Source organism: Pezoporus occidentalis, unplaced genomic scaffold (assembly GCF_034315485.1).
Source record: "Pezoporus occidentalis ecotype Australia unplaced genomic scaffold, CSIRO_AGI_Poc_V1 ctg847, whole genome shotgun sequence".
Classification (NCBI taxonomy): Eukaryota; Metazoa; Chordata; class Aves; order Psittaciformes; family Psittacidae; genus Pezoporus; species Pezoporus occidentalis.
The window spans coordinates 1-17,326 of record NW_026916210.1 but is presented as its reverse complement, the minus strand read 5'-3'; the positions used below and the strand labels follow the sequence as shown (position 1 = coordinate 17,326).

General features: G+C 51.3%; 1 protein-coding gene across 1 annotated transcript; it reads left to right on the top strand.

Annotated features, from left to right (window-relative positions):
• The first annotated feature begins 336 nt into the window (after positions 1-336).
• Positions 337-12,894, top strand: PAGR1 (PAXIP1 associated glutamate rich protein 1). Its single transcript, XM_062604270.1, is given in 8 exon segments — positions 337-617; positions 7,351-7,586; positions 7,646-7,960; positions 7,963-8,147; positions 8,149-8,366; positions 8,572-8,835; positions 10,875-10,957; positions 12,710-12,894. Coding segments are annotated over 8 exon segments (1,767 nt in total).
• The last annotated feature ends 4,432 nt before the right edge of the window (positions 12,895-17,326 follow it).

The following is a 17,326-nucleotide window of genomic DNA, read 5'->3' as shown; positions in this document are numbered from 1 at the left end:
GAGCCAGGGGGCGCCCTAAAGCCGCGGCTCGGCCAATGGGGAGGCTGCAAAGCCCCGGGTGACCCCGGGACCAACCAATGAGGAGAGGGGGAGGTTGGCGGCCAATGAGGAGCCAGGAGCGCAAAGGGGGGCAGTGGGGACAGCCAATGAGGAGCCAGTGGTGGCCAATGGGGGGTCAGCAGTGACCAATGAGGAGTCAGGAGCGCAAAGGGGGGCAGTGGTGGCAGCCAATGAGGAGCCAGGAGAGCAAAGGGGGGGTCAGCAGTGGCCAATGAGGAGCCAGGAGCACGCAGCAGGACAGCCAATGAGAAGCCAGGAGCGCAAAGGGGGGCTGCAATGGCAGCCAATGAGAAGCCAGTGGTGGCCAATGGGGGGTCCGCAGTGACCAATGAGGAGTCAGGAACACGCAGCAGGGCAGCCAATGAGGAGCCAGGATCACAAAGAGGGGCAGCAGTGGCAGCCAATGAGGAACCAGGAGCACAGAGGGGGGCTGCAATGGCAGCCAATGAGGAGCCAGTGGTGGCCAATGGGGGGTCAGCAGTGGCCAATGAGGAGCCAGGAGCACAAAGGGGGGCAGTGGGGATGGCCAATGAGGAGCCAGTGGTGGCCAATAGGGGGTCAGCAGTGGCCAATGAGGAGCCAGGAGCACAAAGGGGGCAGCGGTGGCAGCCAATGAGGAGCCAGTGGCAGCCAATGGGGGGTCAGCATTGGCCAATGAGGAGTCAGGAGCACGCAGCAGGGCAGCCAATGAGAAGCCAGGAGCGTGCATGGGGGCAGAGGTGGCAGCCAATGAGGAGCCAGGAGCACAAAGGGGGACAGTGGGGACAGCCAATGAGGAGCCAGTGGCAGCCAATGGGGGGTCAGCAGCGGCCAATGAGGAGCCAGGAGAGCAAAGGGGGGGTCAACAGCAGCCAATGAGGAGCAGGAGCACAAAGGGGGGCTGCAATGGCAGCCAATGAGGAGCCAGTGGTGGCCAATGGGGGGTCAGCTGTGACCAATGAGCAAGCGGCGGCGGCCATCTTGGATTCGGTGTCAGCCAATGAGAACTCAACGGCGGCCATCTTGGATTCATTCTCACCCAATGAGAGATCACCGGCGGCCATCGTTTTACCCCAAAATCGCCTCTTTTTAACCCAAAATCGCCTCTTTTTGACCCAAAATCGCCTCTTTTTAACCCAAAATCGCCTCTTTTTGACCCAAAATAGCCTCTTTTTAACCAAAAATCGCCACTTTTTAACCCAAAATCGCCACTTTTTAACCCAAAATCGCCTCTTTTTGACCCAAAATCGCCTCTTTTTAACCCAAAATCGCCTCTTTTTGATCCAAAATCGCCTCTTTTTAACCCAAAATGAGCCCCATCCTCCCCCTCCATAACAGAACCAATGAGGAATGACCCAAAATCGCCTCTTTTTGACCCAAAATCGCCTGTTTTTGACCCAAAATCTCCTCTTTTTAACCCCAAATCGCTTCTTTTTAACCCAAAATCGCCTCTTTTTGACCCAAAATTGCCTCTTTTTAACCCAAAATCGCCTCTTTTTGACCCCAAATCGCTTCTTTTTAACCCAAAATCACCACTTTTTGACCCAAAATCGCCTCTTTTTGACCCAAAATGAGCCCCATCCTCCCCCTCCATAACAGAACCAATGAGGAATGACCCAAAATCGCCTCTTTTTGACCCAAAATCGCCTTTTAACCCAAAATCGCCTCTTTTTAACCCCAAATCACCTCTTTTTGACCCAAAATCTCCTCTTTTTGACCCGAAAATGACCCGCCTCCCCCCTCCATAACAGAACCAATGAGGAATGACCCAAAATCGCCTCTTTTTAACCCAAAATCGCCTCTTTTTAACCAAAAATCGCCTCTTTTTGACCCAAAATGAGCCTCCTCCCCCCTCCATAACAGAACCAATGGGGAATGACCCAAAATCGCCTCTTTTTGACCCAAAATCGCCACTTTTTACCCAAAATCGCCTCTTTCTGACCCAAAATCGCCTCTTTTTGACCCAAAATCGCCTCTTTTTAACCCAAAATCGCCTCTTTCTGACCCAAAATCGCCTCTTTTTAACCCAAAATCGCCTCTTTCTGACCCAAAATCGCCTCTTTTTGACCCAAAGTCGCCTCTTTTTAACCCAAAATCGCCTCTTTCTGACCCAAAATCGCCTTTTTAACCCAGAATCGCCTCTTTTTGACCCAAAATCGCCTCTGTTTGACCCAAAATCGCCTCTTTTTAACCCAAAATCGCCTTTCTGACCCAAAATCGCCTCTTTTTAACCCAAAATCGCCTCTTTTTGACCCCAAATCGCCTCTGTTTGACCCAAAATCGCCTCTTTTTAACCCAAAATGAGCCCCCTCCCCCCTCCATAACAGAACCAATGAGGAATGACCCAAAATCACCTCTTTTTAACCCAAAATCACCTCTTTTTGACCCCAAATCGCCTCTTTTTAACCCAAAATCGCCACTTTTTAACCCAAAATCACCTCTTTTTGACCCAAAATCGCCTCTTTTTAACCCAAAATCGCCTCTTTATGACCCAAAATCGCCTCTTTTTGACCCAAAATCGCCTCTTTTTAACCCAAAATCGCCACTTTTTAACCCAAAATCGCCTCTTTTTGACCTTAGGAGGGCTCCTAAGGGGGGGGGGGGGGGTTGCCCCATAAAGGGGTCTTAAGGGGGGGTTCAGCCCCATACAGGGCCAATCGGTAGTGATTGATTGGGATTGATTGGGATCGATAGGGATCGATTGGGATTGATTGGGATTGATTGGGATCGATGGTGATTGGGATTGATTGGGATTGATTGGGAGCTATTGGGATTGATTGGGATCGATCGGGATTGATTGGGATCGATAGGGATCGATAGGGATTGGGATCGATACGGATTGATTGGGATTCTTTGGGATCGATAGGGATTGATTGGGATTGATTGGGATCGATAGGGATTGATTGGGATTGATTGGGATTGATTGGGATTGATTGGGATCGATAGGGATTGATTAGGATCGATTGGGATTGATAGGGATTGATTGGGATCGATAGGGATTGATTGGGATTGATTGGGATTGATTGGGATCGATCGGGATTGATTGGGATTGATTGGGATCGATCGGGATTGATTGGGATTGATTAGGATCGATTGGGATTGATAGGGATTGATTGAAATTGGGATTGATTTTGATCGGTAGGGATCGATAGGGATCGATAGGGATCGATTGGGATCGATAGGGATTGATTGGGATTGATTGGGATCGATAGGGATTGATTGGGATTGATTGGGATCGATTGGGATCGATTGGGATTGATTGGGATCGATAGGGATTGATTGGGATTGATTGGGATCGATCGGGATTGATTGGGATCGATATTGATTGGGAATGATAGGGTTTGATTGGGATCGATCGGGATTGATTGGGATTGATTGGGATTGATTGGGATCGATATTGATTGGTAGTGACAGGGATTGATTGGGATTGGTTGGGATGGATTTGGATTGATTGGGATCGATAGGGATTGATTGGGATCGATCGGGATTGATTGGGATCGAGAGATAGGGATTGATCAGGATTGGGATTGATAGTGGGATCAATCGGGATTGATTGGGATTGATTGATTGGGATCGATAGGGATTGGGATTGATTTGGATCAATAGGGATTGATTGGGATCGATAGGGATTGATTGGGATTGATTGGGATCGATAGGGATTGATTGGGATCGATAGGGATTGGGATTGATTGGGATCGATAGGGATTGATTGGGATTGATTGGGATTGATTGGGATTGATTGGGATCGATAGGGACTGATTGGGATTGATTGGGATTGATTGGGATTGATTGGGATCGATTGGGATCGATAGAGATTGAGATCGATTGGGATTGATAGGGATTGATTGGGATCGATAGGGATTGATTGGGATTGATTGAAATCGACAGGGATTGATTTTGATCGATAGGGATCGATAGGGATCGATTGGGATTGATTGGGATCGATTGGGATTGATTGGGATCGATAGGGATTGATTGGGATCGATTGGGATTGATTGGGATCGATCAGGATTGATTGGGATCGATAGGGATTGATTGGGATTGATTCGGATCGATAGGGATCGATAGGGATCGATTGGGATTGATAGGGATTGATTGGGATTGTTTGGGATCGATAGGGATCGATTGGGATTGATTGGGATCGATTGGGATTGATTGGGATTGATTGGGATCGATAGGGATTGATTTGGATCGATAGGGATTGATTGGGATTGATTGGGATCAATAGGGATCGATTGGGATTGATTGGGATGATTGGGATCGATAGGGATTGATAGGGATTGATTGGGATCGATAGAGGATTGATTGGGATCGATAGGGATCAATAGGGATTGATTGGGATCGATAGGGATTGATTTGGATCGATAGGGATTGATTGGGATCGATTGGGATTGATTGGGATTGATTGGGATTGAGTGGGATCGATAGGGATTGATTGGGATCGATTGGGATTGATTGGGATTGATTGGTATAGATAGGGATTGTTCAGGATTGATAGCGATTGATTGTTATTGATTGGGATTGATAGGGCTTGATAATGATCGATAACGATTGGCAGTGATTGATAGGAAATGATAATGATTGGCGGTTATTGATCGGGATTGGCAATGATTGATTGGATGTGATCGATCAGCAGTGACCGATCGGCAGTGATTGATCAGCTGTGATTGATCGGCAGTGATCGATCAGCAGTGATCGATCGGCATTGATTGATCAGCAGTGATTGATTGGCAGTGATCAATCGGCAGTGATTGATCAGCAGTGATTGATCGGCAGTGATCGAACGCCAGTGATCGATCGCCAGTGATCGATCGGCAGTGATTGATCGGCAGTGATCGATCGGCAATGATTGATCGGCAGTGATTGATCGGCAGTGATCGATTGGCAGTGATTGATCGGCAGTGATCGATCGGCAATGATTGATCGGCAGTGATCGATCGGCAGTGATTGATGGGTATTGATGGGTATTGATGGGTATTGATGGCTATTGATGGCTATTGATGGCTTATTGATGGGCATTGATGGGTATTGATGGGCATTGATGGCTATTGATGGCTATTGATTGGCATTGATGGGTATTGATCAGCATTGATGGGTATTAATGGATATTGATAGATATCGGTGGACGTTATTGATGGATGTTGATGGATATCGATGGATATTAATCGGTATCGATGGACATTGATGGATATCAATGGATATCGATGGGCATTATTGATGAATACTGATGGCTATTGATGGCTATTAATCGATATTGATGGATATTGATGGATATCAATGGACATTATTGATGAATATTGATGGATATCGATGGATATCGATGGATATTAATTGATATTGATGGACATTGATGGATATCGATGGGCATTATTGATGAATATTGATGGATATTAATCGATATTGATGGACATTGATGAATATTGATGGATATCGATGGACATTATTGATGAATATTGTTGATATTGACGCATATTAATAGATATCGATCAACATCGATGGACATCGATGGACATTGATGGGTATTGATGGGTATTGATGGGCATTGATGGGCATTGATGGCTATTGATGGGCATTGATGGGTATTGATGGCTATTGATGCGTATTGATCGTATTGATCGGTATTGATCGGTATTGATAGGCATTGCCTGTCCGTTTTGAGTAAAAAAAAGCCAATTCCTGCCCAGGCTTCGTCTCCCCTTCAAATGACCCCAAAATCCCATTAATTTCACCCAAACTGAGCCCTAGAGTGGTCCCCACACGGGAAGGGGGCTTTAGGACCGCGCTGTCCCCACTCCGCCTCCTGATTGGCTCGTCCGCCGCCTGTGGCACCCATAGAGCAAATCAGCGACGGAGGAGGGCGGGACTGCCGCGTCTTAAAGCGGCAATGGTGCGGATGGGGGGGTCGCAGCTTCTTAAAGCGGCACCGGGGTAGCGCCGTCGCGTCTTAAAGCGGCAATGACGGGTTGGAAGGGGTTTATTGAGAAAGGAAGGGGGGCCTGCGCATGCCTCTTAATTACAACCTCAATGGCAGCCGCGTTAATGAGCTAATTAATTGTTACACCGCTTAATTAACCGCTTTAAAGGGGGGGCCCGCATAGCATTGCCCCTTTAAGAGCGCGGCGTCTCCATGGCAACTCACCTCATTCCCTAACTGCGCATGCGTAGAGGCCGGGGAGGCGGGAACCGGGCCAAGATGGCGGCCGCGGGCTGAGGGGAGCGGAGCCGCTTCCGGTTCGTGTTAACGGGGTCAGGTTCGTGTTAACGGGGTCCGGTTCGTGTTGACGGGGTCAGGTTCGTGCTATCGGGGTCCAGTTCGTGTTATCGGGGTCCGGTTCGTGTTATGGGGGTCCGGTTCGTGTTAACGGGGTCCGGTTCGTGTTATGGGGGTCCGGTTCGTGTTAACGGGGTCCGGTTCATGTTATGGGGGTCCGGTTCGTGTTATGGGGGTCAGGTTCGTGTTATGGGGGTCAGGTTCGTGTTATGGGGGTCTGGTTCGTGTTATGGGGGTCCGGTTCGTGTTAACGGGGTCCGGTTCGTGTTATGGGGGTCCGGTTCGTGTTAACGGGGTCAGGTTCGTGTTATGGGGGTCCGGTTCGTGTTATGGGGGTCAGGTTCGTGTTATCGGGGTCAGGTTCGTGTTATGGGGGTCTGGTTCCTGTTATCGGGGTCCGGTTCGTGTTAACAGGGGTCCGGTTCGTGTTATCGGGGTCAGGTTCGTGTTATGGGGGTCCGATTCGTGTTAAGGGGGTCCGGTTCGTGTTAACGGGGTCCGGTTCGTGTTATGGGGGTCAGGTTCGTGTTAACGGGGTCCGGTTCGTGTTAAGGGGGTCCGGTTCGTGTTAACGGGGTCAGGTTTGTGTTATGGGGGTCCGGTTCGTGTTAACGGGGTCCGGTTCGTGTTATGGGGGTCAGGTTCGTGTTAACGGGGTCCGGTTCGTGTTAATGGGGTCCGGTTCGTGTTATGGGGGTCCGGTTCGTGTTAACGGGGTCCGGTTCGTGCTATGGGGGTCAGGTTCGTGTTAAGGGGGTGCGGTTCGTGCTATGGGGTCCGGTTCGTGCTAACGGGCTCCGGTTCTTGTTAAGGGGATCCGGTTCGTGTTATGGGGGTCCGGTTCGTGTTAACGGGGTCCGGTTCGTGTTAACGGGGTCCGGTTCGTGTTAAGGGGGTCCGGTTCGTGTTAACGGGGTCAGGTTCATGTTAACGGGGTCAGGTTCGTGTTAACGGGGTCCGGTTTGTGTTAATGGGGTCAGGTTCTTGTTAACGGGGTCCGGTTCGTGTTATGGGGGTCCGGTTCATGTTAACGGGGTCAGGTTCGCGTTATGGGGGTCTCTATGGGGTCTCTATGGGGTCTCTTTGCATCTCTATGGGGTCTCTATGGGGTTTCTATGGGTCGCTGTGGGTCTCTATGGGGTCTCTATGGGGTTGCTGTGGGTCTCTATGGGGTCTCTATGGGGCTTCTGTGGGGTCTGTATGGTTTTCTATGGGGTCTCTCTGGGTCTGTATGGGTTCTCTCTGGGTCTCTGTGGGTCTCTATGGGCTCCCTATGGGTCTCTGTCTTTATGGGGTCTCTATGGGGTACCTGTGGGGTCCCTATGGGGGCTCTCTGGGTCTCTCTGGGTCTCTGTGGGGTTCCTATGGGGTCTCTTTGGGTCTCTATGGGTCGCTATGGGTCTTTATGGGGTCTCTGTGGGGTCTCTATGGGGGCTCTCTGGGTCCCGATGGGTCTCTGTGGGGTTCCTATGGGGTGTCTATGGGTCTCTGTGGGTCCCCATGGGGTCTCCATGGGTCTCTATGGGTCCCCATGGGGTCTCTATGGGGTCCCTATGGGTCTCTATGGGGTCTCTATGGGTCCCTATGGGGTCCCCATGGGGTCTCTATGGGTCCCTATGGGTCTCTATGGGTCCCCATGGGGTCTCTATGGGTCCCTATGGGTCTCTATGGGTCCCTATGGGGTCCCTATGGGGTCTCCATGGGTCTCTGTGTGTCTCTATGGGTCCCCATGGGGTCTGCATGTGTCTCTATGCGTCTCTATGTGTCCCTATGGGGTCCCCATGGGGTCTCTATGGGTCCCTATGGGGTCTCTATGGGTCTCTATGCGGTCCCCATGAGGTCTCTATGGGTCCCCATGGGGTCTCTATGGGTCCCTATGGGGTCTCTATGGGGTCCCCATGGGGTCTCTATGGGTCCCTATGGGTCTCTATGGGGTCCCCATGGGGTCTCTATGGGTCCCTATGGGTCTCTATGGGGTCCCCATGGGGTCTCTATGGGTCCCTATGGGTCTCTATGGGTCCCCATGGGGTCTCTATGGGTCCCTATGGGTCTCTATGTGCTCCTCATGTCCCCCCCCCCCCTTCCCCCCCCAGCCCCATGGACGCTCCCCCCTCCCCCCTCCCCTCTTCCCCCCCTCCCCCCCTCCCCACCCCCCCACCCCCCCCTCCCCTTTCCTCTCCCCTCCCCCCCCCCACCCCCCCTCCCCCCTCTTCCCCCCCCCTTTCCCCTTCCCCTTCCCCCCCCCCTCCTCGCCCCCCAAGTGCTCTCGATGGGGCAGCCCCATGGGAGATCCCCTGCAGCGATGAGGAGGGGGAACCCCCCGGGGGGTGGCTGCCCCCCCCCGCCGACATCCGTCGCCTCTATGAGCTCTTAGCTGGGGGCGGGGCCGGATCCGGGCCACGCCCACCGCCCCTTTTGCTCCGCCTCCGGACACGCCCACGCCGCCAACCAACCCCGGACCCCCCCAGTGATGACGAGCAAGGGGTTGGGGGCCAGCCCCAGAGCGAGGGAGAAGAGGAGGAGAAGTGGGGTCCTATGGGGAGGGGTCTATGGGGGGTTAAAGGGGGTCTATGGGGGTCTATGGGGGGTTAAAGGGGGTCTATGGGGGTCTGTGGGGGGGCTATGGGGGGTTAAAGGGGGGTTTATGGGGGTCTATGGGGGGCTATGGGGGGGCTATGGGGGGTTAAAGGGGGGTTTATGGGGGTCTATGGGGGGCTATGGGGGGGCTATGGGGGGTTAAAGGGGGTCTATGGGGGGCTATGGGGGGTTAAAGGGGGGTTTATGGGGGTCTATGGGGGGTTAAAGGGGGTCTATGGGGGGTTAAAGGGGGGTTTATGGGGGTCTATGGGGGTTAAAGGGGGCTATGGGGGGTCAAAGGGGGTCTATAGGGGGCTATGGGGGGCTATGGGGGGTTAAAGGGGGGTTTATGGGGGGTCTGGGGGAGGCTATGGGGGTCTATGGGGGGTTAAAGGGGGGTTTATGGGGGGCTATGGGGGTCTATGGGGGGTTAAAGGGGGTCTATGGGGGGTTAAAGGGGGATTTATGGGGGTCTATAGGGCGTCTATGGGGGGTTAAAGGGGGTCTATGTGGGGTTAAAGGGGGGTTTATGGGGGTCTGGGGGGTTAAAGGGGGTCTATGGGGGGTTAAAGGGGGGTTTATGGGGGCTATAGGGGTGTCTGTGGGGGGCTATGGGGGGGTCTGTGAGGGGTTAAAGGGGGTCTATGGGGGTTGAAGGGGGTCTATGGGGAGCTATTGGGGTGTATGTGGGTCTATGGGGGGTCTGTGGGGGGCTATGGGGGGTTAAAGGGGGGTTTATGGGGGGCTATAGGGGTGTCTGTGGGGGTCTATGGGGGGCTATGGGGGTGTATGGTGGGTCTGGGGGAGGCTATGGGGTGGCTATGGGGGTCTATGGGGGGTTAAAGTGGGTCTATGGGGGGTTAAATGGGGGTTTAATTGGGGGCTATGGGGGTGTATGGGGGGTCTGGGGGAGGCTATGGGGTGGCTATGGGGGTTAAAGTGGGGTTTATGGGGGGCTATGGGGGGTCTGTGGGGGGTCTATGGGGGGTTAAAGGGGGTCTATGGGGGTTAAAGTGGGCTTTATGGGGGTCTATGGGGGTGTCTGTGGGGGGGTCTATGGGGGGCTATGGGGGGTTAAAGGGGGTCTATGGGGGTTAAAGGGGGCTTTATGGGGGTCTATGGGGAACTATGGGGGTCTATGGGGAGTCTGTGGGGGGCTATAGGGGGTCTATGGGGGTTGAAGGGGGTCTATGGGGAGCTATTGGGGTGTATGGGGGTCTATGGGGGTGTCTGTGGGGGGCTATGGGGGGTCTGTGGGGGGCTATAGGGGGTCTATGGGGGGCTATGGGGGTCTATGGGGGGTTAACGGGGGTGTATGGGGGGCTATGGGGGTGTATGGGGGGTCTGGGGGAGGCTATGGGGTGGCTATGGGGGTTAAAGGGGGGTTTATGGGGGGTCTGTGGGGGGTTAAAGGGGGTCTATGGGGGGTTAAAGGGGGCTTTATGGGGGTCTATGGGGAGCTATGGGGAGTCTGTGGGGGGTTAAAGGGGGTCTCTGGGGGTCTATGGGGGTTTCTGTGGGGTTCTATGGGGAGTCTGTGGGGGGTTAAAGGGGGTCTATGGGGGTCAATTGGGTGTTTATGGGGGTCTAGGGGAGGGCTATGGGGGTCTATGGGGGGTTTAATTGGGTCGGGGGGGTTTATGGGGGTCTGTGGGGAGCGTATGGGGGTCTATGGGTGATCTGTGGGGGGGTCTGGAGGGGGTCTAGGGGTGTCTATGGGGGGTTATGGAGGTCTATGGGGGGGTCTGTGGGGTCTGGGAGTGTCTAATGGGGTCTAAGGGGGTTTATTGGGGTCTAAGGGGGGGTTCAGGGGGCCCTATGGGGTGTCTATGGGGGGTTATGGAGGTCTATGGGGGGTCTATGGGGTCTGGGGGGGGTCTAATGGGGTCTAAGGGGGTTTATTGGGGTCTAAGGGGGGGTTCGGGGGGGCCTATGGGGTGTCTATGGGGGGTTATGGGGGGCTCATTTTGGGATCCTCCCCCCCCAGACCTCCCCCCCCCACTGAGTTCGACTTCGATGACGACCCCGCTCCCCCCAAACCGGCCCTCATCGACCGGCCCCGTGCCCCTGGTGAGTACCGAAACACCCCCAAAACACCCCAAAACCACCTAAAATCACCCCAAAATGGCCTAAAAACACCCCAAAACCGCCTAAAATCACCCCAGAATGGCCTAAAATCACCACGAAACCACCTAAAATCACCCGAAAATGGCCTAAAACCACCCCAAAACCACCTAAAATCACCCCCAAAACCATAAAAACAACCCCAAAACCGCCTAAAATCACCCCAAAATGGTCTAAAATAACCCCAAAACTGCCTAAAATCATCCAAAAACCGTGTAAAACCACCCGAAAAGTGCCTAAAATCACCCCCAAAAATGTAAAACCACCCCCAAACCGCCTAAAATCACCCAAAACTGTGTAAAACCACCCCAAAACTGCCTAAAATCACCCCAAAAAAGTAAAAGCACCCCAAAACCGCCTAAAACCACCCCAAAACCTTCTAAAATCCCCCAAAACTGCCTAAAATCACCCCAAAAACTGCCTAAAACCACCCCGAAACCGCCTAAAACCACCCCAAAACTGCCTAAAATCACCCCAAAAACACCTAAAACCACCCCAAAACTGCCTAAAATCACCCTAAAACCGCAAAAAATCACCCCAAAACCGCCTAAAACAACCCCAAAACCGCCTAAAATCACCCTTGAAACGCCTAAAACTGCCCTTGAAACTCCTATAAACACCCTTGAAACATCTAAAACCACCCTTGAAACGCCTAAAAACGCCCGCGAAACTTCCCCAAAACCGCCCCCAAAACGCCTAAAAACACCCTTGAAACGCCTCAAAAACGCCTAAAAAAGCCCCAAAACGCCTAAAAACGCCCCTGAAACGCCTAAAAACACCCTTGAAACGCCCCAAAAACGCCTAAAAAGGCCCTAAAACACCCATAAACGCCTCCAAAACGCCCCTGAAACACCCAAAAACGCCTCCAAAACGCCCCCGAAATGCCCAAAACCGCCATCGAAACACCTAAAAACGCCCCTAAACACCTAACAACGCCCCCGAAACGCCTAAAAATGCCCCCAAAACACCTAAAAATGCCCCCAAAACACCTAAAAACGCCCCTGAAACGCCTAAAAACACCCTTGAAATGCCCCAAAAATGCCTAAAAAAGCCCCAAAATGCCCAAAAACGCCCCGAAACGCCCCCGAAACGCCTAAAAGCGCCCCCGAAATCTGCCTGAAATGCCTAAAAATGCTCCCGTAACACCTAAAAACGCCCATAAAACGCCCGCGAAACGCCCGAAAACGTCTAAAAACATCCCCAAAATGCCTAAAAATGCCCCCGAAACGCCTAAAAACACCCTTGAAACGCCCCAAAAACGCCTAAAAAAGCCCTAAAACGCCCCTGAAACCCCTAAAACCACCCTTGAAACGCCCCAAAACGCCTAAAACCACCCTTGAAACGCCTAAAAACGCCCCTGAAACGCCTAAAAACACCCTTGAAATGCCTAAAAACACCCCCAAAATGCCTAAAACCACCTTTGAAACGCCCCAAAAATGCCTAAAAAAGCCCCGAAACGCCTAAAAACGCCCCCGAAACATCTAAAAACACCCCAAAAATGCCTAAAAATGCTCCCGAAACACCTAAAAACGCCCCTAAAACGCCCTAAACCACCCCTGAAACGCCTAAAAAAGCCCAAAAACGCCCCCGAAACACCTAAAAACGCCCCTGAAACGCCCCAAAAGACCCTTAAAATGCCCCAAAACCGCCTAAAAACACCTAAAAACGCCCCAAAACCGCGCTCGTCTCGCCCCGTAGGTGCCGTTCCGCGCGGTCGGAAGCGGGAGGCGCGTCTGGAGAAGGTGCTGTCGGACCTGCAGCGCCACCAGCGCCTGGAGGAGCAGATCCTGCGCACAGGCAGGGACCTCTTCCCCCCGGGGCCCGACGGAGAAACCCCCCCGAAGAGGGGGCCGGGGCTGCTCCTGCGGCAGCGCAAGTACTGAGAGACGAGAAACGGGGCAAAAAACGCCAAGAACGGCACAAAAAGGTGGAGAAACGGCCCTGAAACGGTCGAAAATGGCCAGAAACGGCCTTGAAACCGCCAAAAATTGCCCCAAGTGGCCCTGAAACTGTCAAAAATTGCCCCAAATGGTCCTGAAACAGTGAAAAATGACCCAAAACAGCCCCGAAACGGTCGAAAATGGCCCGAAACGGCCTTGAAACCGTCAAAAATTGCCCCAAGTGGCGCTGAAACTGACAAAAATGACCCAAAATAGCCCCGAAACAGTCGAAAATTGCCCGAAATGGCCCCGAAACGGTCGAAAATGAGCCAACACTACCCCGAAACAGTCGAAAATTCCTGAAACGGCCCTGAAACAGTCAAAAATGACCCGAAACAGCCCTGAAACCATCAAAAATTGCCCCAAGTGGCCCTCAAACTGTCAAAAATTGTCCCAAGGGGCCCTGAAACTGTCAAAAATTGCCCCAAGTGGCCCTGAAACTGTCAAAAATGGCCCAAAATAGCCCCGAAACAGTCGAAAATTGCCAGAAATGGCCCCGAAACGGTCAAAAATGAGCCAACACTACCCCGAAACAGTCGAAAATTCCTGAAACGGCCCTGAAACAGTCAAAAATGACCCGAAACAGCCCTGAAACCATCAAAAATTGCCCCAAGTGGCCCTCAAACTGTTAAAAATTGTCCCAAGTGGCCCTGAAACTGTCAAAAATGACCCAAACCAGCCCCGAAACAGTTGAAAATTGCCAGAAATGGCCCCAAAATGGTCGAAAATGAGCCAAAACTGCCCCGAAACAGTCGAAAATTGCCAGAAATGGCCCCGAAACGGTCGAAAATGAGCCAAAACTGCCCCGAAACAGTCAAAAATTCCTGAAACGGCCCTGAAACGGTCAAAAATTCCTGAAACGGCCCTGAAACAGTCAAAAATGACCTGAAACAGCCCTGAAACCATCAAAAATTGCCCCAAGTGGCCCTGAAACTGTCAAAAATGACCCGAAACAGCCCTAAAACGGTTGAAAATGGCCCGAAACGGCCTTGAAACCGCCAAAAATTGCCCCAAGTGGCCCTGAAACTGTCAAAAATTGCCCCAAGTGGCCCTGAAACTGTCAAAAATGGCCCAAAACAGCCCCAAAACAGTCGAAAATTGCCCGAAATGGTCCTGAAATGGTCGAAAATGAGCCAAAACCGCCCTGAAATGGTCAAAAATTCCTGAAACGGCCCTGAAACAGTCAAAAATGACCTGAAACAGCCCTGAAACCATAAAAAATTGCCCCAAGTGGCCTTGAAACTGTCAAAAATGACCCAAACCAGCCCGGAAACGGTCGAAAATGGCCCGAAACGGCCTTGAAACTGCCAAAAATTGCCCCAAGTGGCCCTGAAACTGTCAAAAATGGCCCCAAGTGGCCCTGAAACTGTCAAAAATGACCCAAAACAGCCCCGAAACAGTCGAAAATTGCCCGAAATGGCCCTGAAACTGTCAAAAATTGCCCCAAATGGTCCTGAAACAGTCAAAAATGACCCGAAACAACCCTGAAACGGTCGAAAATGACCCAGAACACCCCTGAAACAGTGGAAAATTGCCCGAAATGGCCCCAAAACGGTCGAAAATGAGCCAAAACTACCCTGAAACAGTCAAAAATGACCCGAAACAGCCCTGAAACTATCAAAAATTGCCCCAAGTGGCCCTGAAACTGTCAAAAATGACCCAAAACAGCCCCGAAACGGTCGAAAATGGCCCGAAACGGCCTTGAAACCATCAAAAATTGCCCCAAGTGGCCCTGAAACTGTCAAAAATAGCCCCAAGTGGCCCTGAAACAGTCAAAAATGGCCTGAAATGGCCCCCAAATGGTCAAAAGTTGCCCCAAACAGCCCTGAAACGGTCAAAAATGGCCCAAAACGGCCTTGAAACCGTCAAAAATTGCCCCAGGTGGCCCTGAAACTGTCAAAAATGACCCAAAATAGCCCCGAAACAGTCAAAAATTGCCCGAAATGGCCCCGAAACGGTCGAAAATTGCCCAAAATGGCCCTGAAATGGTCAAAAATGGCCTCAAATGGCCCTGAAACAGTCAAAAATGACCTGAAACAGCCGTGAAACAGTCAAAAATGGCCCAGAACAGCCCTGAAACAGTCGAAAATGGCCAGAAACGGCCCCAAAATGGTCGAAAATTGCCCAAAATGGCCCTGAAACAGTCAAAAATGACCTGAAACAGCCCCATAACAGTCAGAAATGACCCGAAACAGTCGAAAATGGTCAGAAATGGCCCCAAAAAGGTCAAAAATTGCCCAAAACGGCCCCCGAATGGCAAAAAATGATCCAAACCAGCAAAAAATGCAGAGAAACGGCCCCAAAACGCCTGGAAACGGCCCCGAAATGAGAGAAATCAGCCCCAAAACGCCTGGAAACAGCTCAAAAACACCTAAAGGCAGCCAAAAATGCTTGAAAACGCCCCCAAAATGCCTGGAAACTGCCCCAAAACGCCTGGAAACAGCTCAAAAACGCCTGGAAACAGCCCCAAAATGCTTGAAAACTGCCCAAAAACGCATGGAAACTGCCCCAAAATGGCCCTAAAATGCCTGGAAACAGCCCAAAAACACCTGGAAACAGCCCAAAACGCTTGAAAACGGCCCAAAAACGCCTGGAAACTGCCCCAAAACGCCTGGAAACAGCTCAAAAACGCCTGGAAACAGCCCCAAAATGCTTGAAAACAGCCCCAAAACGCCTGGAAACTGTCCCAAAATGGCCCTAAAATGCCTGGAAACAGCTCAAGAACACCTGGAAACAGCCCAAAACGCTTGAAAACGGCCCCAAAAACGCCTGGAAACGCTCCCAAAACGCCCGAAAGTGGCCCCAAAATGCGTGAAAACTGCCCCAAAACGGCCCCAAAACGCTTGAAAACGACCCCAAAACGCCTGGAAACGCTCCCGAAACGGCCCCGAAACGCCTGAAACCCGCCCAAAATGCCCCAAACCCAATAAAACTGGATCTTGCCGAGGGCGTTTTGGGGCCATTTCAGTGGATTTTGGTTAAGAGGGAGGGGGGAGCACCCGGGTTTGGGGGGGGGGGTTCAAGGGGGGTGGGGGGGCACAAAGGGACACCAAAACCCCCTTAAATTGCCCCAAAATCGCCTTGAATTGCCCCAAATCCCCTTAAATTACCCAAAACCGCCTTAAATTGCCCCAAAATCGCCTTAAATTGCCCCAAAATCACCTTAAATTACCCCCAAATCCCCTTAATTTGCCCCAAAATCCCCTTAAATTGCCCCAAATCGCCTTAAATTGCCCCAAAATCCCTTTACATTGCTCCAAAACCCCCTTAAATTGCCCCAAAACCGCCTTAAATTGCCCCAAACCCCCTCAAATTGCCCCCAAATCCCCTTAAATTACCCAAATTCCCCTTGAATTGCCCCAAAACCCCCTTAAATTGCCCCAAAACCCCCTTAAATTGCCCCAAAACCGCCTTAAATTGCCCCAAACCCCCTTAAATTGCCCCAAAATCCCCTTAAATTGCCACAAAACCCCCTTAAATTACCCAAAATTCCCTTAAATTGCCCCAAAACCTCCTTAAATTACCCAAAATTCCCTTAAATTACCCCAAAACCCCCTTAAATTGCCCCAAAATCGCCTTAAATTGCCCAAAATCCCCTTAAATTGCCCCAAAATCCCCTTAAATTGCCCAAAACACCCTTAAATTGCCCCAAAACCGCCTTAAATTGCCCCAAAACCCCCTTAAATTCCCCCCAAATCCCCTTAAATTACCCAAAATGGGCTTAAATTGCCCCAAAATCCCCTTAAATTGCCCAAAACCCCCTTAAATTACCCCCAAATCCCCTTAAATTACCCAAAACCCCCTTAAATCACCCCAAATCCTCTTAAATTAACCAAAATCCCCTTAAATTGCCCCAAAATCCCCTTAAATTACCCAAAACCCCCTTAAATTGCCCCAAAATCGCCTTAAATCACCCCAAATCCTCTTAAATTAACCAAAATCCCCTTAAATTGCCCCAAAACCGCCTTAAATTGCCCCAAAACCCCCTTAAATTACCCAAAACCGCCTTAAATTACCCAAAATCCCCTTAAATTGCCCCAAAACTGCCTTGAATTACCCAAAACCGACTTAAATTGCCCCAAAACCCCCTTAAATTGCAAAAATCCCCTCAAATTACCCCAAACCCCCTTAAATTGCCCCCAAATCCCCTTAAATTGCCCCAAAATCCCGTTAAATTACCCAAAACCGCCTTAAATTGCCCCAAAACCCCCTTAAATTACCCCCAAATCCCCTTAAATTACCCAAAAACCCCTTAAATTGCCCCCAAATCCTCTTAAATTACCCAAACCCCCCTTAAATTGCCCCAAAATCTCCTTAAATTGCCCCAAAATCCCCTTAAATTGCCCCAAAACCCCTTTAACCCCATTTAAGGCAA